A 23,409-nucleotide genomic window follows, 5' to 3' on the forward strand; every position below is an offset into this window, starting at 1 on the left:
CGCTTCGTCTGGGGATCCTCAGCCCTTCCCATGAGTGTGGCACGGATGCCCCTCCAGTGGTCCTCCTTGGGCTCTCGCACTCTGGGGCCTCTGGATGTCTGGGGCCTGGATCTCCTCCATCTGGATCTCCTCCATGCCTGCTTCATGCCCTGGGGGACTGGGCTATGGCTCTCTACATCCTCTTGCAGACCATTACATGTGGAAACCATTTGAATACAAGCGCGCTGATCCACACAGGTGTGCACACGGGTGTTCACTGCTCGTAGACTTAAATTACACCTTTCTTGGCTGCTACTTCAAAGCACATTGTGCGCTGTCTGTCCTGCGTGCTGCACAACAACATTGAATAAATAGTATTTACTGCTGTTTACACTTAGCTAGATTATTGCGATGGTGTTGTGTTTAGTATGTTGCTTTGGTTTTTTTTGCTTGTTTTCTATTCTTTTTCTCTCAACAGGTGATCCAGGAGATTTTTTTCTCCCCCCCCCCTTTCTCACTGTCCCTCTCCCCTTTTGTTTTTCTTTTCCTTCCTCTTTCTTTCTCCCTTTCCTATCCCTCACTCATGTCTGTCCCGTCTGTAACAACTGAAAATAAAATAAAATAAATAATAAAAACAAAGGTCGATCAAATGGACCAATACGGCAATGCCACAATGATCCTTTTGGCAAAATAAATCCATTGGGTATCCTTGTTGGTCTTCAGACAACAATTCTGATGGCTAAAGAAACAAATGGGACAGGCAAAAAAGAAAAAAGAAAAAAAGTGAAAGGTTACTTGTCGGTCAGAAACTGATATAATGTAATTGTAGATTTATTGGCTGATTGTTACCAATAAAACATCTGACTCAAGGTCAAGCTCATACGCGTGAAAGACCATTTAGTGTTTTTTACAGACTATGTTAACCTGTATGAATATGCAGAAGCAACAAAAGTCTGAAGGGAGCCAGGAAGAAATGTCCAAAATCTTCAGCTTGTGCAAACAAAACAAAAACGTGAGGTTTATCTTGGGCAGAAAGTCCTGCTGACAGCAGTTATTTGGTTTCACAGAGAAGGAAAGTTCACCGTGGGCTATTTAAAGTTTACATGTATCTTCCACAAACCTGTCAAACATGTCAGGTTGTTGAGATTTGCAAAGTTGAGACAAATGCCTCTTTTTGAGATGTGCGATAATAACTTTCAAGTTACTGTGGAAAAGTTGACTAACTGGCCGGCTGAAAAGTCTCCTGCCAGGGGAGGAAAAGAACAACAGTTCAGATTTTTGCCAGTTCCGTCATCTGGGATCCTTCTCCACATCCGCTGGTGAACATGCATTAACTCACACATAGTGCTCATGTGCATAAACACAGGCTGATAATGTCTGGAAAGTTGCAGTAAACAAAAAAACATTACTTGTTCATTTGATTTCATTGCTTCTTCATTTGATTAACATATTCATGAATATTCTGACTAACATTTTGGCAAGCAGGGACATGACACAGGCCCGTGTGAAGTGAAGGAATAAACATGTCATCAAAGGGAAGTTTCATAAAGAGTTCTGCTCTTTTAGCTATCTCTTCCCAGTAAATGAATCTTTGTACTTTCGGACTTGCAGAAACAGAAGATTGTTATGGGCGGCTGTGCATCTTCCACTAATCGGAAGGTCAGTTGTTCAATCTCTTACAACATTTCTTATAGGGTACAGAGTACAGTGAACAGGCACATCATGACCGTTTACGATTGTCAGTAGTTTGTTGACATTATATACTAAGAAGGAATACAAGACAGTCAGAGAGTTTTCAAAGAACTACGTGCACGGGTGAGAGAGAATGGATACTCACACCGAAGTGCTGCAGTCAGGCTTTATTTATACACAGAAGCAGTTTCATGACATTTCCTCTTTTTCAGACTTGAGTATATCTAAAGATAGTAAAGATGTATGTGTGAATGTATGTGTGTGTGTAGTCGCTCTCTTTCAGAGAAGACGGTTTTTTCCTGTTACCAAGGAGCCTTTTCCTCTATTCAGCAGTTAAAGCAGAGTTCATGTGTCTATGCACACGTGTCAAAGGCATAAAAATATGTGAACACTATGTGCTCCTTTAAGCTTTGCATTACATGAGTAAATAAACAGATAATACAGTAAAACAATAGAAATAAGCAAAATAGTAAAATCTCATAACATTCCCTGCTGTTGTTCATATATGTTTATGTACTTCAACTACTAGTCACTTGCGTGTGCATTTTCAACTAGTGTATCATTTTGTAAAAACATACATGATCAGCTTTATTAGGTATACATAGTTAATGATTAGAAGTCATCTTCTTCAAATTGCATTTCTTCTTGTTGTTTGCTTTGGGATAATGCGACATAAGCTTGCATTCTTACAGTGAACATTCTGCTTATCATGTTTCGGATACAGGGTAGCACACATGTTGAGAATAAGCAAAGGAGTATGAGAAGTACTCCAATGAGCATTAGTCCTTTAATAAGCAATGTCTTCCATGACCTGCTAAGTAGCCAGGTCAGCCAATCTTCTGTTGAAGCATTCAGAAACAGTCCAAAACGGTAGTCGAGTGTCTCTATCCTGAGCATGTTTTTGGCATTACCTTACTCCTCCATAGGTTGCGTTGCAGTTGCTGGTATGGCCCAGGGGGTGGCGTCCTTGCCCTGCCGCTTGGTAGAAGCATAGAGGATGCCACTTCTCTGGGAGTGAAGCTTTCATGCTGATTGCAAAGTGTTGTCTTCCAATGCTGGCAAAACTTGCTGCACATTCACTTTGCCAGTGACTGTTCATCATGCGACCATAGATGGTGGGGTAGACTGAAATTGAAGGCATGTGAGAACAGACATAACATTCTTTTTCCTCCACTCTGTTGTGTATGTATCGATACCAGGCGTTATTCATCCAAGGGTGAACATGGTCTTGAGTCATCTCAGAGAGGTGGGAATTGTCGTGGGTCCACCTCTTAGGTCGGGGAATAGTTGGTTCTGTCCTGTGGGTACCGCTGGGCATCAACCAAAAGAGCGCCGTCATCAGGAGGACGGCCATCAGACAGAATATGCGGCACATGAGTTGCTTTCCTTTGATGTCACAAGCGCCCAAACACAGCTTTGGGGCTGGAGCTGGTGCTGGCATTGATCCTGGGGCTGGTTCTTCTTCTGGATTTATCAGATTGTTTTCCTCAGTCATCTTGTTGAGATTTTATTCAGGCGTCCCTGGTGTTATTATTGGTTCTGCTCTTCGGTGGGATAGGTCAGTCTTTATTAGTGTCTGTTCTTCAGTGATGACCTGGAACCCCTAAAACTTCTGGTGAGTAGACCCCGTGCGAAGCGAAGAGGCGGGATATACCCAATCAGCCCTTCCTCCACCGGCAGATCACTCAGAAGCCAGGGGAACCGGCGTCTTATTGTGGTGCAAACACTTTCTTCACGTGGGTTTGATGTATCCACGAAGGTCGTTCGGCTATCTTACAAGCTGTGGGTGTGGTAAGTAACACCTGGAAGGGACCTTCCCACTTCGGAGCACTCCAGTTTTTCCGCTGGAGGACTTTAATCAGAATCCAATCACCGGGGTTCAACCTGCAAGAGACTGGAGAGAGATCACTCGGCAGTTGATTGCTTAGTCTCACTTCTTTATTCTCAAATAGTTTTATCATCCATTCTGCCATTGTTGTTTCTGCTGCAGCTTTATTAATTGGTTCACTGGTAATGGGCAGTGGGAATGCCCTGCCATGTATAATTTCAAATGGGGTCAGACCTCTTGCTCCTTGAGTTATTCTCATCCATAGTTTAACTAAACTCAAACATTCAGGCCATGGTCTTTTAGTTTCTTCCATACATTTTCTTAATCTCTGTTTAATTGTGCCATTAGTTCTCTCGACTAATCCTGCACTGCTTGGGTGATAGGCACAATGGTGTTTTATGCTAAAACCTAAAGCTTCAGAGACTTTGCTTATTACTTCATTTACAAAATGTGTGCCATTGTCAGATCGTATTAAACTTGGAATGCCATACGTGGGTATAAAATGGTTACACAAACATTTTGCTACTGAAATTGCATCTGCTTTTTTCACTGGGTATATTTCTGGCCATTTAGAAAATACATCTATTATCACAAGTGCATATTTGGAGGATTGTGATTCATTTAATTCTATGAAATCCATGTGGATAGTGTGAAATGGATGTGGTGGTTTAGGGAAATGCCCTCGCTTTGGTCGTAAATTTCCCTGTGCGTTGTGTCTTTGGCAAACCATACATGTTCTGATAAATTCTTTTGCTGAACTTTCAAAATTTTTTGTGTAGAATTGTTTAATTTGTATAAGTAGCCTCCCCGCTGTTGACACGTGGGTTTTCCCACGGGTCACCAACGCTGCCGCTTTGTGCAAAGATTTAGGTCATGTCATGATATCGTCTTGTAATATTGCTCCGTCTTTTAACCAGGAGGATTTTTCATTTTGTGATGCTGCTTTTTGTTCGTCTTTCAAAACATCTATTGATATCAGAGGGCAGGGGGTTAATGTAAAAGCGTCTGCTTCTTTTCCTGCTGCCTCTTTTGCTGCCTTATCTTGCAAAGTCATTTCCTTTAGTGATGTCTGAGTCATCTTTCTGATGTGCAGCACATTTACATAAGGCTAAATGTCTGGGCAATGTGATGACTTCCAGCAGTCTTTTCAAAAGACCACCGTGTTGTACTGGTGCGCCAGTTGATGTTATCATACCTCTGTTCTGCCATATCTTCGCAAAATGGTGTACTGCAGCGTAGACGTACTGGCTGTCTGTGTGTATGTTTATATCTTTGTCTTTGTATAATTCACAGGCTCTGATGACTGCTGTTAACTCTGCACTTTGGCCTGAGTGTGAAGAGGTTAATGGCCGTGCTTCAATAACTGTATCTATTGTGGTCACAGCATAACCAACACAGTTTCGTCCAGTTTTGTCCTTGCTTGCGGAACCTTCTACAAAGATGTCTACAAAGGATATTTGTGGTGTGCTATATATGTCAGGTCGCGGTTTCGTTTCCTCATCTAGCTTGTGCAAACAGCTATGTGCATCACCATCTGTTTCCACAGGAAGCAGAGTACTCGGATTTAGCTGGTTACACTTCTCTATAGTATTATGTGTGACTGTGAAAGCAGGATGCCTACATATGATAGCTGTCTTGCATGTGTTAGATATGAGAGGTTCGCTTGCAGCAGTATCGAGGTAACAGCGTGTGGCACTTTAACAATTAAAGGGTGTCCTAAAATGATATCAGCTGACTTTTTAACTGCCTCTGCTGCAGCCGCACAGGCCTGCACGCAGGTAGGAAGGCCAGCAACCACAGAATCAAGTTTACATGAATAAAATGCCAATGGCCGCTGTCTATCCCCAAAAGCTTGTGTCAGTACGGCTTTCATGTATCCAGAGCTGCCATCCACGTGCAAGTAAAATGGCTTGTCATAGTCTGGTAATGCTAGGACAGTGCTAGTTTGCAGAGCTGATTTTAAATTCTGAAATGACTGTTCTGCTTCAGGCGTCCATGTCAACTTATCTCTCAAAGCTAGATTTTTTCCATAAATTAAGTCTTGCAGGGGTTGGACCCTGAGGGCATATTCTGGAATCCAACTTCTGCAAAAGTTGCAGAGACCAAGGAAGCTCATCATTTGTTGTTTTGTTAATGGTTTTGGAGCATCTTGTACAGCTGCTTTCCGGCTGTCTAGCAATTTCTTGCCCTGTCCTGTCAACTCATGACCTAGATATATGACCTTTGATTGCCACAATTGCAGCTTGTGTTGTGACACTTTGTGACCCTGCTGTGCTAGGTGTAGCAACACAGTTAGGGTGTTTTCCTTGCGGTCTGCCTGCGTGTTTCCGGTTACCAGAATGTCATCTACGTAGAGCAGGAACTGTCCTGGAGCGGGCAGACTGCAAGTGGACATTGAGTGCTTAAGCGCTTCTGCATATAGTGTTGGACTATTTTGAAAACCTTGTGGTAAGCGTGTGTATGTGTATTTCTGGTTATCAAACGTGAAGCCAAACAGTTTCTGTGACTCTGGGTGCAGAGGCACAGAGAAAAAAGCATTAGATAAATCAATTACTGAAAACCACTGTTCTCTGGGTGACACTTGGTTCAATATTGTGTGTGGGTTTGCCACAACAGGAGGGATTTGTTCTGTAATGTCATTAATTGCTCTCAAATCATGTACAAGTCTATATTTTCCTGTGCTTGCTTTCTTTACTGGAAATATAGGCGTGTTACATGTTGTTTTTGTTGTTTTTATCAGAATCCCTGCTTTTTCCATGTCTGCTATGACCAGTGTTGGGTAAGTTACTTTAAAATAGTAACTTAGTTACATTACTAGTTACTTCTCTCAAAAGTAACTCAGTTACTTCAAGTTACTCGTTACTTTCAAAGTAACTAGTTACTAGGGAAAGTAACTTTGGTTTTACTCAGAATTCTCTTGTTAATGTGTTTCTTCCATAACTTTGCCAGTCTTCTAGCTTGCTTACTTGCCACAAGTGCACTGTGCCACCTACCAATAGAAAGGATATGATAACGTGCATATTTCCACGAGAGAAATCCCACGCCTGGACCGTCATTGACTGCTGCCATGATTCTAGCCTACGTCACAGAGTCATGTGCGCCTTTTACATCCAACACAAAAACTGCAGTCGTAGTGCTTTCGATTGTACTCAGAACTCAGAAATTCTGCCTTCTGAATAGGAAGATGTAGGTAACACCAGACTGCAGATGAGCTGCATACAGGGCTGGACTGGGACAGAAAATTGGCCCGGGCATTTTGACTAGAAACTGGCCCACCATTATAGGAAAAATCATAAAGCCTTTGAATGAAAACAAACACTGTTGTGACAGTGATGTTCACTGTTTTGATGGTATATATGCATCAATCTATCAATCGTTTGTTGTAAGATTCAGATAATTATTTTTTAAAAGCTAGACATTTTAAATGAGAATAAGAAAGAAAAGTATTTCTTTGTGCCCCCCATTCCCTGTTAATGCCCTACATGCCCCCTTGGCCACACTTTGCTAGATCCGCACCTGCACAGTTACCAGCTGTCAGCTACCTAAAAAAGGATCCTGGGGTTATTTGTCTCTCAGAAACAGTTCATAACTTCCCTTCAACTCATTCATGTCATCTAAAAGGTAAACCTGTTTCTCCATCACCTGCTCAGCTCTGATGATCCAGTAAGGACATCTCCTGGTTTCATCTTCATGTTTCCCTCTCACCAGATAACCAAACCATATCATGACCAGCAGCTTTTTTTTTTACAGCTGTGGCTCCAGCAAACATCAGCTGATACTAGAAATTAATATTAAATAAATTCTAACAACAGCTGATCAAGCTTAAACGTGCTGCTGTTGTTTAGCGCGACATCCGCTGGTTTCCTCTTTCGGCGCAAAGTGGGCGATAAACAAACAAGAGAGCCGATCAGCTGATCATTGATCAGTTTCATGATTGAAGTAGAAACGGGAGAGGGAGGGGGGAGAATGAGAGAAGAAGAGGCAGCTGTGCAGCGTAAAGACACAGAATAACTCCAGCTTTGTGCCTTTTTCATTGTAGCTGAATTACGGGACAAACTGTTCCTTTTCACCTCAATAAGAAACGCGTAATATTTTCTCTGAATACCAGACGGGACGGTTGGCAACTCTAATAACTTATGAACAAATTAAGGTTCAACATCATTAACTTCATAGCACCACCCAGCTGTGTAGAAACTCCGTCATGCTAGCTAGCACGCAGTACGGAAAAAGTCAGAATAACGAAAATAAACTCCACCTAAGCTTGGTTTATATCTGACCCAGAGAGACTGCAGGTCATAACTTCTTACCTGAAGTTCAGTTCACACTTGGACCGGCGGCCGCCTCGGGTCTCTTTTCCTTCTGCGTCCCTTTTCCCTCATCCACCTGCTGCCTCCACCACTTGCTAATGTTACTGAATCTGTGGAAACTCCGCGATGCCACCACACGAAGTAACGAGTAACGACCCTATCTAAATCCCAGTAACGAGTAACGCGTTCCTGATTTTGGCATAATAACTAGTTACCGTGCTCGTTACCACAATAATAACGTAGTTACTGTAACGCGTTACTTAATAACGCGTTAGTCCCAACACTGGCTATGACCGGGCGAATCCCGTCTCTTGCTTCTGCAGATAGTGGGTATTGTGGCTTCATTGGTCTGCGGTCAGAGGTTACTTTTACTTTTATTGGATCAACGTGTTTTATTAATCCTACATCGGTTGGCCCATTTGACCACAAAGATTTTGGCAAGGCCTCAATCTCTGTGTCATGTACAGTGGTTAACATCAGTCACTTTTCTTTCTCAGTTACAAGGCATGAGGTTGGAGAGGTGGTTAAATGAGTGCTGGGTTTGACATTTATGTACACAGTTACTTCTGATTTGTGTTCAGAGCCTAAAAGCAACTGGTGGATGTTGAAAATTTCACCCTCGCACTCTAGCTGTTCGTGTGGGGTGTTTGGGCTAGGGCCTAGTCACATTTCATCTTCACTGTCCCTATTGTCTCTGCCCTGGCAAAATGTCCTTCTTTATCACAATTATAACACCTTCTATGTCGTTCTTTATCATCTCTATTCTGTTTCTTGCCTTTCCCTTTTTGTGGATTTCTGCCTGTGTATGCAACGATACCTCCTTCAGTGGTTACTACAAAAACTCCACTTTGGGCTGCTTTATTCTTTTGGACTTTCACTGCATGTTCTGCATACTGCAAAGCATCGGGTAGGTTCCCAGTATTTTGGGTGACCCAATGTTTATCTACATGAGCTCTAACTTTTGGGAGGAGGCCCTTCAAAAATGCATTTTTTAGCTGTTGTTGGTAGGGTGTCTCCGGGCCTTCAGTATATTCTAAACCTGAATTTTGTCGGAAGACTGGGCGCAGTCTATCCAGAAAATCAGAGGCTGTCTCATTTTATTTCTGTTTAGTCTCTCCTATTTTTGCATAATCAGGTCTTGGGGCTAGTATGGTTCTAATTCTCTCATACACTGGTTGTAGCGCTGCTTGTATTGAGTCAGGACACAAAAAGACAAAGAAAAATGCTGTCAGAAACAAAGCAGAAGTGTCAGGGGAAAACTGAGCTCACAGACAGCTGCATGTGTGGGCTTTTAATAGCATGCAGCCTCTGATCTAAAAAATAATAAAATAAATAAAGATAAAAGAAAATGTGTAACATGCTCATCAACTTAGCGGTGTCCACATATTTAATTCAGCTTCTCAATCCTGTAGGTTTAGTTATTATCTACAGGGTTTGGCTTATTAGTTGTTATTATAAACGTGCTCCACATCTCAGTAATATTTTATCTAGGATAAATTACAGGTTTTCAAACAGGTTAAGTGCCTCTATGCACCTAATTGGTTTAGATATTGCCTTTATTTTCTTCATCTCATATGTCATTATACTGAGTTTGAGCAAACCTTAAGCTTGATGCAGACGACTTCATAACAGTTGTCCATCTCACATCATACTGACTAGGATACTTCCTGTTATTAATTTTATACCATTATTAATATTATTAATAGTTAGGATCATCTTACTCAGCAAACAGATGATTTAGAATTCATCCAATCTGTACAAATTTCCTTTTTCCTATTTTTAGACTGGTCTTCTGTTTGCCTCATCTCAGATCCAACCTTCATTCACATTCATTCTCTCTGTTGCATGTCGAACCAAGTAGTTTATTATTATATTTTATTTTGTATCCATCAAGGACTGTGGGAGAGCTGCAGTTCTCACCCATTTCCAAGCTGGAGACATTTATCTTTTCACACACTTTCCTCGGCTGAACAATGACACAGCCATAATCTACCTTATGCATCTCTCTTTTTATAGAAAAGGTTTTCATGTGAATGATTTCCTTTTATTTATTTTATACAATCTGGGCATGATCGTCATGCCAAGTATATTACATTATTTAGTTCTGTTTGGAGGGTCTCCACGTAGGACAATTTAGTTTCTTTGGATTTCTCCACCTATTTGCGCTTATTTTGGCCGGCACCTGGATGGATTTTCTCCATCCACTGCTCATCAGCGGTTAATTCAGGTCTTGTGGGTTCATTTCCCATTTTAATTTATTTGTTTTATGTTTATTTTATTAATACTGCCAACACATACACTATGAAGTTTGGTGGATACAAAGGTCGGAGGAGGTTATTGAGGCAGCCTTCTACCCTGAGCTAAACTCAGGGCGGCCCCAATTTTATGCGATGAAGCGCAACCTTTCTCTTTCCCACCACACAATACCTCACAGGAAAACAGAAGAGTAGCACAGAGACCTAGAGTCTCTATTCAAAGGCGTACTTACTCTTTACACATATACATTGCGCGCTTAAAAAAAACCTGCTTTTACTCGACACTCCTTCCCTTGTTAAAGTTTTTAGCGGGTGCGATCCACACAGGAAGTGCAATCCCGTCTTATAGGTTACTTTCTAACCTTCCCTTGTTAAAGTTTTTAGCGGGTGCGATCCACACAGGAAGTGCAATCCCGTCTTATAGGTTACTTTCGAACCTTCGGTTCACACAGGACCTCTCTTAGTGTCCACACAGGACTCTTATTATCCACACAGGATTCTACAGGTATGAGTGTCGTTGTAAAGTCGATTTATTTCAAACGCATGATGTTTATGACTGTGTTATATTCACCTTCAAAGTAGCGCTGTGTTCTTATCCGGTGTTATCGAGTCCTGTCGCCGTGAAGCCTGAGTAAACACCGGCCAGCAGACGAATTTACGACTGTGGTCTTTCCTCATCTTCCTGGAAGCGAGCGTTTCAGTGCAGGCGGTCACGACGTCAGGATCCGAAGACTCCGTCTGTGGACAGTTGGACTAATAATATCAGTCAACTATCCGGCTCGAAGGACCAATTAAATGTCAGTAGTTTGTTGACATTATATACTAAGAAGGAATACAAGACAGTCAGAGAGTTTTCAAAGAACTACGTGCACGGGTGAGAGAGAATGGATACTCACACCGAAGTGCTGCAGTCAGGCTTTATTTATACACAGAAGCAGTTTCATGACATTTCCTCTTTTTCAGACTTGAGTATATCTAAAGATAGTAAAGATGTATGTGTGAATGTATGTGTGTGTGTAGTCGCTCTCTTTCAGAGAAGACGGTTTTTTCCTGTTACCAAGGAGCCTCTTCCTCTATTCAGCAGTTAAAGCAGAGTTCATGTGTCTATGCACACGTGTCAAAGGCATAAAAATATGTGAACACTATGTGCTCCTTTAAGCTTTGCATTACATGAGTAAATAAACAGATAATACAGTAAAACAATAGAAATAAGCAAAATAGTAAAATCTTATAACAACGATAAATTAGACTAAGAAGTGTTAATCACACTAACAATCGGTTCATTGAGCCTGCAACTGTGTTTCTTATAGATTTGTTTTTTGGTTGCAGCAGGCAGCAGATTTTGGAGAAAAAAACCTACATCACCTAAACAGCACCTAGCAGCAGAGAGACACAATTAGAGCTTGGGTGGCGAGCATATTTGAGCTTTTAGCAACTGAAGTGACCTCTGAAAAGTGAAACTGGTTGACTTCTGGTGACTCACCCAGATTGCAGGCTTGGCTGTTGAGGGCGTAAGGCTGCTGCTGATAGGCCCACTCCTCGTCGTTGGGAGCGGAGATGATGAACAGGCGATGTCTCCATCGGAACCTGCAATCACAGAAAATTTGAGTCTGGATTTAAGTGGCACTTTGGTCCCGCAGTGAGAGCTCTGTACCAAGACAAGGAGTTTGTGCTTGTGTGCTACATATTCCCCCTATTACTGCCAGAGGGTGACAACCCGGAATTATGGTCAAAAACCTGCCAGATCTCTACACTGTGTTCGGGGGGGATTCAGGTCTCTATGGCAACAAAAGACAGCCTGTCTTTAGACATCTCCAGGAGAAAATGTGACTGAAATGATTCAGGCTTGAGGAATGGCAGGGTTTTTGTTACTTTTGATTTTCATGGAACACACACATGCAGGCTGCTGCAGTCTGCCAAGTGCTGCTCAGAATTATTTAATTGTGGTCCAGCTGACTGCAACAGATATTTGACTGATGTGGACACAGCATGATGGGACCACCCAGTAATTCCAACTACACAGACTATATCGATCCTTGGGGGAACAACCTATATATGGCATCAATCTCAATAAAATGTTGTAATAGAAACTGTACTGAATACCTCAATTTGTCATGCAAATCTTGCACCTATGGAATGGTTTGTGCGTGCTATTTTTAAGCTACAAGTTAATGCTACATCAGCATGGGTGCTCTTATCCAGTGTTAATTTCACTGACCAATTATTTTTGTCATAATTTTTGTCAGTTACCTTTGTTTTCATGATGAAAGGGAGACAATAACTAACTAAAAACTAGTGCACGAGAAAAAAAAGTGCAATGGAATATATTGATACTTTGGTCTAAAAAAAAATAAAAAATGTGAGATCCAATCAGAAATATTTAAGCTGTGTACAAAGGCCCCAGGGCAGACCCAGGACACGCTGGAAAGATTATATCTCTCGGCTGGCCTGGGAACGCCTTGGTGTTCCCCCGGATAAGCTGGAGGAGGTGGCTGGGGAGCAGTGATGCCGGTAACGCGTTGCTTAGTAACGCGTTACTCCAAATATGACCACTTTTTCAGTAACGACTAATCTAACGCGTTACTATTTCCATAACAGTAGTCAGATTAAAGTTACTTGTTCAAACCACTGTGCGTTACTATTTTTTAAGCAAAAAGATTTGGTTTCTTCTTTTCGTCTCAGCGGATGACAAACGCATACGTGTCGTGAAACGTCACATAAGCGACAGGTCACGTTTCCCGCTCACAAGCAGCCAGCGACGTAAAAAAGTGTAAACAACAATGGAGGGAGAGTGATGTTCGTTCTTTAGCTGGAAATATAGTCACTATTTTGAGTTTCTGTCAACTAAAGATTTAAATATTAAGGTTCGTTGTACACTCTGTGTTGGCGAAAAAGTGTTATCTACCTTCAAAAACACTACGTCAAACTTAAAGAAACATTTGGAGTCGCAGCACAGCTCAGTCAAACTCACAGAGAGAGTCCCACCAAGTGGTCCGAAGCAGAGAGCCGTGACTTCCGCAGAAGGTCCTACACCCCCCAAACAACAAAAGTTGGACTTTGGTGCAAAACCAGTAAGTGATGAAGAATTGAAGAAGTTGGTCGCGCAGTATATTGTAGAAGAAATGCTACCTATAAACACTGTTGACTCGCCCTCGTTTCGTGCCATAATAAAAAAGATCCCTACTTCTGTTAATGCCGAGCTGCCTCACCGAACGACTTTTACTTCTTACTTGGAGAAGGAGTTTACAGAAATGGAGAGAAATTTGAAGGCCACACTGAAAGAGATTGACTTTGTTTCAACTACCGTGGATATTTGGACTGCTAACAACAGAAGCTATATGGGAGTAACGCTCCACTGGATCAGTAGAACCACATTAGAGCGCCACAAGGTTGCATTAGCATGTAGGCGAATTCGTGGTAGACACACGTATGATGTCATTGGTACAGAAATCGAAAACATCCACTCCTCTTATGGATTACTCAACAAAGTAGTTGCAACAGTTACTGATAATGGATCCAACTTTGTTAAGGCGTTTCAAGTTTATCATCCTGTCACGGAGTCCGATGATGAGATGGAGGAGGAAGAGTCCAGCCCCAAAGACGACGATGTCACTTTTTCTGATCTGTCAGAAATCCTCTCGGCTGAGAATGAAAGTGATGGTCAGCTGTCTCTTCCCCCGCACCGCAGGTGTGCTTCGCACACCATCAACATAATTTGCACACGTGATGTGGAGAAACATTTAACAACTAATGCAGAGAGCAGGGCTGTGTATAGGAGCAGCACAGCAAAATGCACAGCTCTTTGGACCAAATCGAGTAGATCTACACTTGCATCAGAAACAGTGGAAGAAATCAGCAAAAGAAAGCTCCTAATACCAACATCCACAAGGTGGAATTCCTTTTTTGATGCTGTAAAGAGAATTGCAGAAATCCCCATGGGTGAGCTGAATACTCTGTGCACAAAGCTAGGACTGAAGTGCTTCAAAGATCAAGAATACCAGTTCCTGCATGAGTACTGCATGTCCATGAAACCTCTGACTGCAGCACTGGACATTTTACAAGGCGACTGTCCATACTTTACTACCAACACTTGAAGTTCTGATGCAGAAGACCCAGGCTGTGAAAGATGACCTCTCCAGGATGACTGCAGGCCTTCCAGATGCCATTGTACAGGTACGCTCTATCTTGAAATTAGTCAGATTTTTTGCTTCATACAATTCACAAACATGGAACAGAATATTAATTATCATTGAAAAATAAGATTAAAACAATTAAAATGTTTACAAGTAACCTAAAACAAAATAAATCCATAATACTGATCTCATATTAGGCATGGTTTGCAAATAATTCAATAACATAATAAATTGTAGGCATAAAAAATATCAATTATGTTTTTTAGGCTATTCAGACTCATTTCGCCGGTGTGCTGGACGACAAAGATGCCCTTCTTGCAGCTGCCAGTTGTCCAAAATTCAAACTCCGATGGCTGAGAGATGCAGGAAGGAGGGAGCGAGTAAAACAGCTTCTGACAGCAGAGTGTTGCACCACTGTTCCTCTGGCAAAAAACCCTGCCAGTGTGCCCAGTGCTACTACATCTAGCAGCCAAGGTGAGATGGACTTTTTCACTTTTGAGGCAGAGCCAGAGGAGGGGACCTATTCTGCAGAAAAAGAAGTCATGGACTACCTGATGTCAGGCTACGACCTTCAGATTCTGCATAAATTTTCAAGCATAAAGACAATTTTTTTAAAGTATAACACTCCAACCCCATCAAGTGCTCCTGTGGAGCGGCTTTTTAGTCTGGGAGGTTTGGTGCTCACGCCTAAAAGACATCGACTTTCTGACAAAAGGTTTGAGAAGCTTCTGTTAATGAGGTACAACCACTGGTTTACTCGCTCCACTCTACTGTTTCCCCCATAACATGCGATGACAACATATACTGAAAAAACAGAGAATGGGGAATCCAATTTAAATAACTATTTACAAGTAATTAAATTAAGTTTATCAAAGTCACTTAATAAACTTATTAAAGTTTTCAAGTTGATTAACTTAAATCAATTACCTGCAAGGAAGTAAGGCAATTTAAGTTGGACCTGCAGTCTCTTTTTTTTTTCATAAGATTAGTCCAAAGTTACAAAAGCGGACAATAGTGTTTACATGTGGATGGTATAAAAAGTATCTTAAGGGAAGTCAAGAAAGACTCTTTGTTTGTTTTTGTTTTTTTATAAAAAGTATTTATGTTAAGTGAAGTAACAAGACTGTCTTTATTTTCATACAAACAAGTATTTCTGTCAGGAAAAAAGTTTTAAGTTCAACTTCAAATGTCAGGAGATATATTGTTGACATTACTGTTAAAATACACTTCCAATAAAGTGAGTATTGGCAAAATTGGTTGATGTTTTTATGTTGAGGCAGTGGGGAGTGTTATTGGCTGCTTCTGAAAGTAACTAATAAAGTAACTAGTAATCTAACTTAGTTACTTTAAAAATAAACTAATCAGTAAAGTAACTAAGTTACTTTTGGAAGGAGTAATCAGTAGTCCGTAATATATTACTTTTTCAAAGTAACTGTGGCAACACTGCTGGGGAGAGGGAGGTCTGGGCTTCTCTGCTTAGGCTGCTGCCCCCGCGACCTGGCCTCGGATAAAGCGGATGAAGATGATGATGATGACAAAGGCAGGACGAGTTTGGAAGTGACCCAATCAGATGTAATCGCCCTGTGCATAAAATGTAAAATGAAACCTGAGAGTGCTATCATGGTCAGGTTAAGAAACAATTATATCTTGCCATGTCTCCATGGTTGCTTTCGTTCACAAGTGGTCTCTGCTGGTGTGGGCAGGCCACGTGTAATTGTTGGCACCAGTGGTCAGTATTACATCCTGTCTTCACGACTCTGCTGCAGGGCTTGTCGCAGGAACTGGTTTGCTGACAATCCACGATGGCTGGAGAAACTGCCCAAAGGTTTACCAACCTTCTCCCTGCTTTTCTTACAAACAAAAAGGCCATCTGCAAGTCTGTTATGGATGAGCTCAGGAGGACTGGCAAATCTCCAACAGACATGGCAAACCAAATAAATGAACTCATGCACCTCAAGTACGAGCGAGCTCACCTGACGTACCTCCATGCCACAGGATCGGTCTGGGATTCTGAGGCAGGAGCTCATGCACAGAGGACCATTGGGCAGTTCCTGAGGAAGGAAAATAAGCCACAGGAGTTCAGGTCTTATGAAGACCCACATGCCTGGTGTGGCGTCTCTGTGTCCAGCCATTACCTGACTGACTGCCTGCTCGACGAATTCCGACGTCAACATCCAGCCATATCCAAACTCCTCCAGGGCACTTTTGGCCACATTTCCAGGTCTGACCACATCAGGAAGGTGGCACGAAAAGTCATGCTGGCATCTGGGGTCATGTCCAGTTATTCCATAATGAATGAAAACTGGCTGATTGTTTCGTGGGTCATGGTTCAGTCTGACACAGAAAGGTCCTTGGAGCCCATGTACCAGGGAATGGCCAAGAGGTACAGTGATGCAGGAGTGGAAAAGGCCGGCTACCACTGGGTGGACAGGTAAAAACCGTAATCATCGTTGTCATTCAAACTGCTAATCTGTCTGGAAAAACTGAGTTTTTCTTTTTCAGATCAATTTGATGCACACACATAATATTCCATATACTTACATGTATTTGTATTTCTTACATTTAGGGATTGCTGTGCTCCATTTAAGATCCCAGACTGCATCCCTGTCGAAAATCTATCGTGGGATGCCTGAAAAACCACTCCTGCTGTTGTTGCTGCGGCCACATCTGGACCAGTGGCAAACAGCTGTGCCTCTCGAACCCACTACAACAAGAACATTATTGTAAAACTGGACCTGTTCCACTGCCTGAGGCGATTTTTGTGGGAGTGTACCTCTGAGCATCTTCCTCTGTTCAGCACTTTCTGCCAGCTTCTCTCTGCGGCATTCTCAGTGGTTGATCAGGCAGACCTGAAGAGGCTCCAGGATGCTTATAAGTTCTGTGGCATCCATCCTGCTAATCCCACAAAGCAACACATAAGGGAGCACTGCAGGATCCAAATACCACAACCCACTGAGCTGCTGAACAGAGTGGAAAAGGTCCTGAACCATTTTCACCTGGCCACAGACCCCAACAACGTCCCACTCTTCAAGCCATCCATGCTGAAGACGTGACGCAGTGCACATTCTGCGTGGCTGCCTAAGTGACCCTGAACTCTCAGAGGGTGTAATGTTTAGGTACGGTGGGACTCTTCAGCTTAACCATGTCCCTGGTGAAGGTGCCAAGGTCCCCATCTGGATTCCTGTCCGAGGCACTTCACAGCAGGAGGGTTATCATTTCCACCAGGCCCAGTGGATCACCGGGACTCACGTTTCCACTGAACTATTCCAGGCCCAGGGCATCACAGGGGTGGCACGATGGAACTACCAACGACTGGTGGAGCTTAAGCAGCCAGGTGTCATGCTACCTTGTGTTTTTGATCCAGCTCTAGTGGTGGAGTTTAATGCAGCCTCCAGAAGAGTGACTGGTCAGGAGAAGTACACTGCACTTCACCTCTCTGACAGAGACACTGGAGAGCAATTTGGGCTTGAATACAGAGAGCCAGGCTGCCGTCCAGTCCCTCTGAACTGGGACAAACACAAAACTCTGAGAAAAGATGAACCAGCTGCCCTTCAGCCCCCACCCTCTGTTCCAAAACCTGTGGCTGCCCAGCAGCTGCTGTGGCAGTCTTTAACTGAAGGCAGTGAAACAACTAGTGTCCCTGTAGTCACCATAGAGCCCTGCCGTCTTTAACCCGCCTCCTCCTGCCCTGTCTACACCACTGACACAAGTCTCAATAGAGAAGATTGTGGAGGGCATCTTAGAAAGGCAACAGCAGCAGCAGCAGCCACAGCAGCCACTTGGCAGCTTATTTCTAAATCACTTCATGTAATGATAACAAGCCATCCGTTCTCTAGTGGGGTCTCACAGCTTTTATCTTCATAATCTTTCTGGTTGATTTGTAATATTAGAAACATGACTGCTGTCTTTTATCTGTGTGACTGTACAGCCTGTTTCAGACATGACAACCAGACAGTGTCTGAAGTTATCTTTAATACATGCAACGCAGCTGGAGATAGTCCAGACACTTTCTCACTTCTGATGATAATATTTTTGGTTTAGGTGTTGTTGCTTTCTGGCTTGAAGCTTATCTACAAAAGCAGTTCAATAAGGAGAGATCATGTGGAAAAACTGAGCATGATTTATTGAGGTACAGAAATAAATGTAACTGTTAGGCAGTTAAACTCCAATGACCCATCATAGCAGAAGAAATCTCAGCAGTGACAGGATGTGAGTAACACTTAAATCACTTACAAAATAACCAAAATGCTGTTATCAAACAATAAACTGCAATAAAGTTACAGAAAATGCCTTCAGTTTCAGTATTTTAGCTCTGAGACTTTGAATGGGGAGTTTTTAGACCTTGTGTCACTTTGAGGCAAATTGTGAAAAACCTGTAACTCGCACGATAATTATAGTGACACTGTCTTTTCAGCTCCTCCCGTAAATGAAGCAAGCCTCGATACGCGCATCGCGGAAACGCCCCCTCAATTACTCGACACAAGCTTTGAAGCCTCGACACAGAACGTCACATCACTAGTTCCTGGTACTGCTTTAGTACCTGCTCGGACGGGTTCCAAGCGATCCGAGCAGGTATTAAACTATTACGTCATCGGACAGCATGCCACTGATTGGCTGGTCAGTGGCATCACTCGATAGGTCATGAGAACATCTACTTCACAAAAAAATGAGAGAAATGTGTTCTGGGAATCCATGCGACCTCACAAACCATCCTACCTGTTGTTTCTGCGCATGTGCACAACACAAAATTAAGTGGCAACCCGCCCTATCTACTTAAATTTCTGCTGGAATTATTGTGTGACCGCAGGAATGTACACTAGGACGGTTTGCTCCAAGAAACAACGCCATGCTCCCGGAATCTGACAAACAGCCCCCGCATTCATGTCACATTTTAATTAAGATTACACGTTGCTATAACAACGAGCACCCATATTAGATGGTATTGGTTATAGTGGAAACCCAGTGTAGTCGAGTTGTGGCGAGTCGAGCAGGCACTAATGCAAAAGGGGCTAAAAAAAACCCTGAAAATGTTTCATACCTCTGAAAAGTGCGTCCTGTTTGGGTGCGCTTGTTTTGCAGACATGGCGGTGCAGGTGCCGTGCCTGTTGTTCCGGTGTTCCAGATCTACTGGCGTTTAGATCAACTGGCGTTGGTCGAACAGATGTGTGGCAGTCTTGCGTTTCAGGAGCTGCTACCGACAAACCAGCAAAAAAACGCCAAATGTGTCATCTGTGACACTTGTGAGGTTGTCTCAAACACACTCCGTCAGTCTTGATGCTGTTGAACAACAAAATGTTTAAAAATGTGGCGAGTTTACCTGGTGATATCCTCATGCGTGACGCGATCGCGAAAACAGCAAACAAGTAACACCACGCCGTTGTTGTTCACAGGACAGCAAGAGTAAACGATCGGGAGACTCTTGTCGTCGTTATCGTTCCCCTCGCACGGTTTATTTCTCCGAATTCAGCGTTTTTGCTTCACAACTACAGCGTGCAGTTTACTTTGTGCACTAACATGGAGTCGAGTCAACCAGCGCCACCTCTGGCCAAGTGCCACAGCCTACAGCCAGATCAACCTGTGACACACATCTGCACCACGTTTGAATTCGTGTCATGCACATTTGTACCTTTCAATTGTGTCTGTTTGTGCGTCATGCAAATAAACCTTTGAAATGAATGAAATGATATCATGTATTTATTATCAGCCTACATTTGTACAAAATGCCAAATGACATACACATAAGAATCACCATCCTGATATCAATACTTTTGCCCATACGAAAAATGTCGTGAACACACTAATATTTCACCAGTGTTGTAACATCACATGTCGTTAGCGTAGTCTGTCTGTGTCTGCCCTCTGCAAACAAACATGTTAGAGTTGGTTGTGATATACAGTCTGCATAAGTGTGGTCAATCTAATAAACATTTATAAGGAGATGGCAGTTACTGTGAATGTACAGCAGTTACACAGTGATTAGTAATAAACAGTCAGACAATGACCCTGACAATCTCATTCAATCTTGCAGATTGCACCTTCTGTGGAAAGTGGTACCACACGGTGTGTGTGGACTTCCCCTGTGCAGAAGGCGACTACAAATGTTGTGGGTGCTAAATAAACAGAAACAAATGATCCCTGTTGTCTTTGCTTACTGATTGTTTTCAGTGTTGACAATCCACATTGCTGGCATTGCATCTTTCAACATGTTTGTGGGTAGATTTGGATGTACCAGGGGTAAGTGCAGCCACTCAGCCTCTACTCAATGTGATCATAGCAGCAGGTGCAGATGTGTCACAAGTTAATCTAGTAGTGGCCTATGGTCATGTGTTAGTGGTGGGAACAGTCATATCCACTCACTCTCACTGGCTGTTTATTACTAATCACTGTGTAACTGCTGTGAATTCACAGTAACTGCCGTCTCCTTACAAATCTTCATTAGATTAACCACACTTATACAGACTGTATATAACTCCAGCCATGTTGATGAATTGCCTATATTGGCTGGAAATATTCATTTTCAGGGAAAAGACACAGACAGACGATGCTTACAGGATGTGATGTGACAACACTAATGAAATATTGATGTGTCATATTTGTCCAAGGTGTATTTCATTGTTATGGAAAAAGAGAATATTAAAATCATGATGACCAATTGGAGTGGTGATTTCTATGACTTTGTGTATATAATTTGGAATTTTGTACAAATGTAGGCCAATAAGGAATATATGATATCATTTCATTCTTTCCAAAGGTTTATTTGCATGACGCACAAACAGACACAATTGAAAGGTACAAATGTGCATGACACGAATTCAAACGTGGTGCAGATGTGTGTCACAGGTTGATCTGGCTGTAGGCTGTGGCACTTGGCCAGAGGTGGCGCTGGTTGACTCGACTCCATGTTAGTGCACAAAGTAAACTGCACGCTGTAGTTGTGAAGCAAAAACGCTGAATTCGGAGAAATAAACCGTGCGAGGGGAACGATAACGACGACAAGAGTCTCCCGATCGTTTACTCTTGCTGTCCCGTGAACAACAACGGCGTGGTGTTACTTGTTTGCTGTTTTCGCGATCGCGTGGCGCACGAGGATATCACCAGGTAAACTCGCCACATTTTTAAACATTTTGTTGTTCAACAGCATCAAGACTGACGGAGTGTGTTTGAGACAACCTCACAAGTGTCACAGATGACACATTTGGCTTTTTTTTGCTGGTTTGTCGGTAGGAGCTACTGAAACGCAAGACTGCCACACATCTGTTCGACCAACGCCAGTTGATCTAAACGCCAGTAGATCTGGAACACCGGCAGCCGTATGCCGGCCTGGTTCTGGACGGGGTAAAGACGGTGGAGAGCCGCTGGAGGCCGCTGCTCGCTCCACTGGAGAACCAGACGCTGGCGGTCCACGTGGCTCAGCGTGACTGGGAGGGGTTGGAGTGGTGGGCGGTGCTAAGCGGCCTGCTGGGGATGGACAGATTGAGGCACTTCTGGAGTCCGGGGAGCGGTTCGGCCGCGGCGTGGTGGCAGGTTAGAATCACTATTTACTCTGCCACATTTACACATCCCTGAACGAACCCTGTGGTCTCTTTTAGGATTGGTGGATGTGGGCCAGACCTGGCTTTGCCCCGCCTCCCTCCAGGGGAAGGACCTACAGTGCCTGGAGCAGTCGGCCGTGCTGATTGGTCTGCAGGAGAAGCACCTGACTAACCTGTCCAACCCTCGCTGGCTGAAGGCCCCACTGAGAGCTCTGGGAGGTCGCGACCTCTGGACCATAGAGATCCCAGCAAAACTGTTCCCGTGACAACACATACGTAACCTACCCGGGCACTGAGGCCGATGCTGGAGCTACTTCTCTGTCATAGTACTTTGGTTTTTACAGCTGATCATTGATCTGTGATCAGAGCGGTGGCGCTGACCTCAGATCAGGTCACTGTGATGTCATCAGCACACCTGATTTTTGGGGTCGAGCGAGGTCTTCCATCTCTGAGGGTGGGGTGGGGGTCAGACCAATGATCTGAGCTCCTGGGGCCGTCATCCCGGAGCACCAGAGGCTTCACAGCAGCTCGATAAAAGTCCAACCTGTCCAGTTCTTTGTTTCTTTGAAATGATGGAACCCGTCTAATCCCAGATTTTTCGCAGCAAAATAAGTGAATGCATTTCACTCCTTAGACTTGTCCTACTGACTGTATGTTTAATTTTGTTGATGTGTGGGGGTTAAAACGGCAACTGTTGCCGGTGGGTTAATAAGGGCACCTTCCAAACGTCCAGTGTTTGTGTAAATAACCTACCTGTGGTGCTGTTATCAGGCGGCTGTATGTTACACTGAAATTAAAAGGTAATATTTTGCTATGCTTGCTGTTCTGCTCATTGTTCTCTCGCTGTTTTAGAAAACAGTCTGTGCAGAATTGTTGTAATTCAGTCACACTGGAGGGTTTTAGAGCATGAAGCCGTCAGGACTTTGACTAAACCAGAGGATGGTAAACTGCAGAATTCATGGTTCCATCAACAAAACAAATGGATAAGCACACAAACCGACCTCTAATCCAGGTAACTGCACGTAACTCAGGCTTTTCTGAAGGTGCTTCCTATCAAAAGTTACCATGGTAACTTATCAGCAGGTATGAAACCAGCACCCGTTAACCAATCAGATCTATAAAAACCCACAGTGATCAATACACATACAGTATAATTTAAACATGTATCAGGCTGAGTCAACACGCCATCTGCAGATTTTCATACAACCTGTGGCGCTTTTCTCTATGAAACAAGCGGCGGTGGATGGAGCAGCTACATCCACGTGAGCTCATCCCGAATGATGATGTCACCATAAGCAAATCCAGATAAAGAGTTCCTGGGCTGAGGGACGTCCCTCCATCACCGCGTTTCTATTCTTGGCTGTGACGCCACTTCCTGTGTCAATAAAGGTTTAAAAATGACAACAGGCGACTCAGTGGGGGTGGGGGGAGTCGTCTCAGGCTTCGCTGCTCATCACAGGTCTGGACAAAGTAGTCGTTCAAACATCCATCAACCTTTGTCTCAGTGTAATCAGATTACTTACTGAACTTCAGTGTCACAGCAGCTGTAATGGAAAAAAATGCCTTTATTGATTTTAGTTTCCATGGAAACTAAGAAAATCAGAGTCAGCCTCCAAAGCTCTCAAATTTTCTGCTGCTATGAATCACACTCACCCCTAACCTGCACAGGTGAGAGTTTTCTAC

The 23,409-nt window shown here is 43.1% G+C and overlaps 2 protein-coding genes across 9 annotated transcripts; one reads left to right on the plus strand and one right to left on the minus strand.

Annotated features, from left to right (window-relative positions):
* Window positions 1–1,768: 1,768 nt before the first annotated feature.
* LOC308411513 (uncharacterized protein) lies at window positions 1,769–21,412 on the minus strand. Of its 8 annotated transcripts, none has more exons than XR_013974403.1 (5): window positions 16,736–19,222; window positions 16,168–16,613; window positions 11,545–11,648; window positions 10,633–10,799; window positions 1,769–3,565 (listed from the first exon to the last, which is right to left on the minus strand). XR_013974403.1 is itself a non-coding variant. In XM_080905439.1 (5 exons), exons 1-4 carry the CDS (start codon window positions 19,525–19,527, stop codon window positions 10,635–10,637), a joined length of 438 nt encoding a protein of 145 aa, XP_080761565.1. In that variant the 5' UTR covers window positions 19,528–21,412; the 3' UTR covers window positions 1,769–3,565; window positions 10,633–10,634. The 8 variants fall into 8 exon arrangements, 6 of the variants coding, with proteins under 6 accessions (XP_080761565.1, XP_080761563.1, XP_080761566.1 ...); XM_080905439.1 differs by lacking the exons at window positions 16,168–16,613; window positions 16,736–19,222 and adding exons at window positions 19,233–19,385; window positions 19,512–21,412; XM_080905437.1 differs by having other exon boundaries at window positions 1,769–10,799; window positions 16,168–16,245; window positions 16,330–16,613.
* Window positions 20,517–22,635, plus strand: LOC308411796 (EOLA-like protein; the record flags this gene model as incomplete). Its single annotated transcript, XM_080905822.1, is given in 4 exon segments — window positions 20,517–20,520; window positions 21,486–21,662; window positions 21,665–21,718; window positions 21,784–22,635. Coding segments are annotated over 4 exon segments (444 nt in total). The 3' UTR covers window positions 21,993–22,635.
* Window positions 22,636–23,409: the final 774 nt, after the last annotated feature.

The sequence above is a fragment of the Rhamphochromis sp. 'chilingali' genome (genome assembly GCF_963969265.1).
Source record: "Rhamphochromis sp. 'chilingali' genome assembly, chromosome: 15".
NCBI lineage: Eukaryota > Metazoa > Chordata > Actinopteri > Cichliformes > Cichlidae > Rhamphochromis > Rhamphochromis sp. 'chilingali'.

What these genes read in the sequence shown, in the direction of transcription:
- LOC308411513 (XM_080905435.1), bottom strand. Translation starts at nt 16,796, where the DNA reads ATGCAGTCTGGGATCTTAAATGGAGCACAGCAATCCCTAAATGTAAGA. An exon ending in TGTAAGAAATACAAATACAT is followed by an intron (nt 16,614 to 16,735) that starts GTAAGTATATGG and finishes CTGTCCACCCAG; the next exon opens with TGGTAGCCGGCCTTTTCCAC. An exon ending in CAGCCAAGCCTGCAATCTGG is followed by an intron (nt 10,800 to 11,544) that starts GTGAGTCACCAG and finishes AACTGTCCACAG; the next exon opens with ACGGAGTCTTCGGATCCTGA.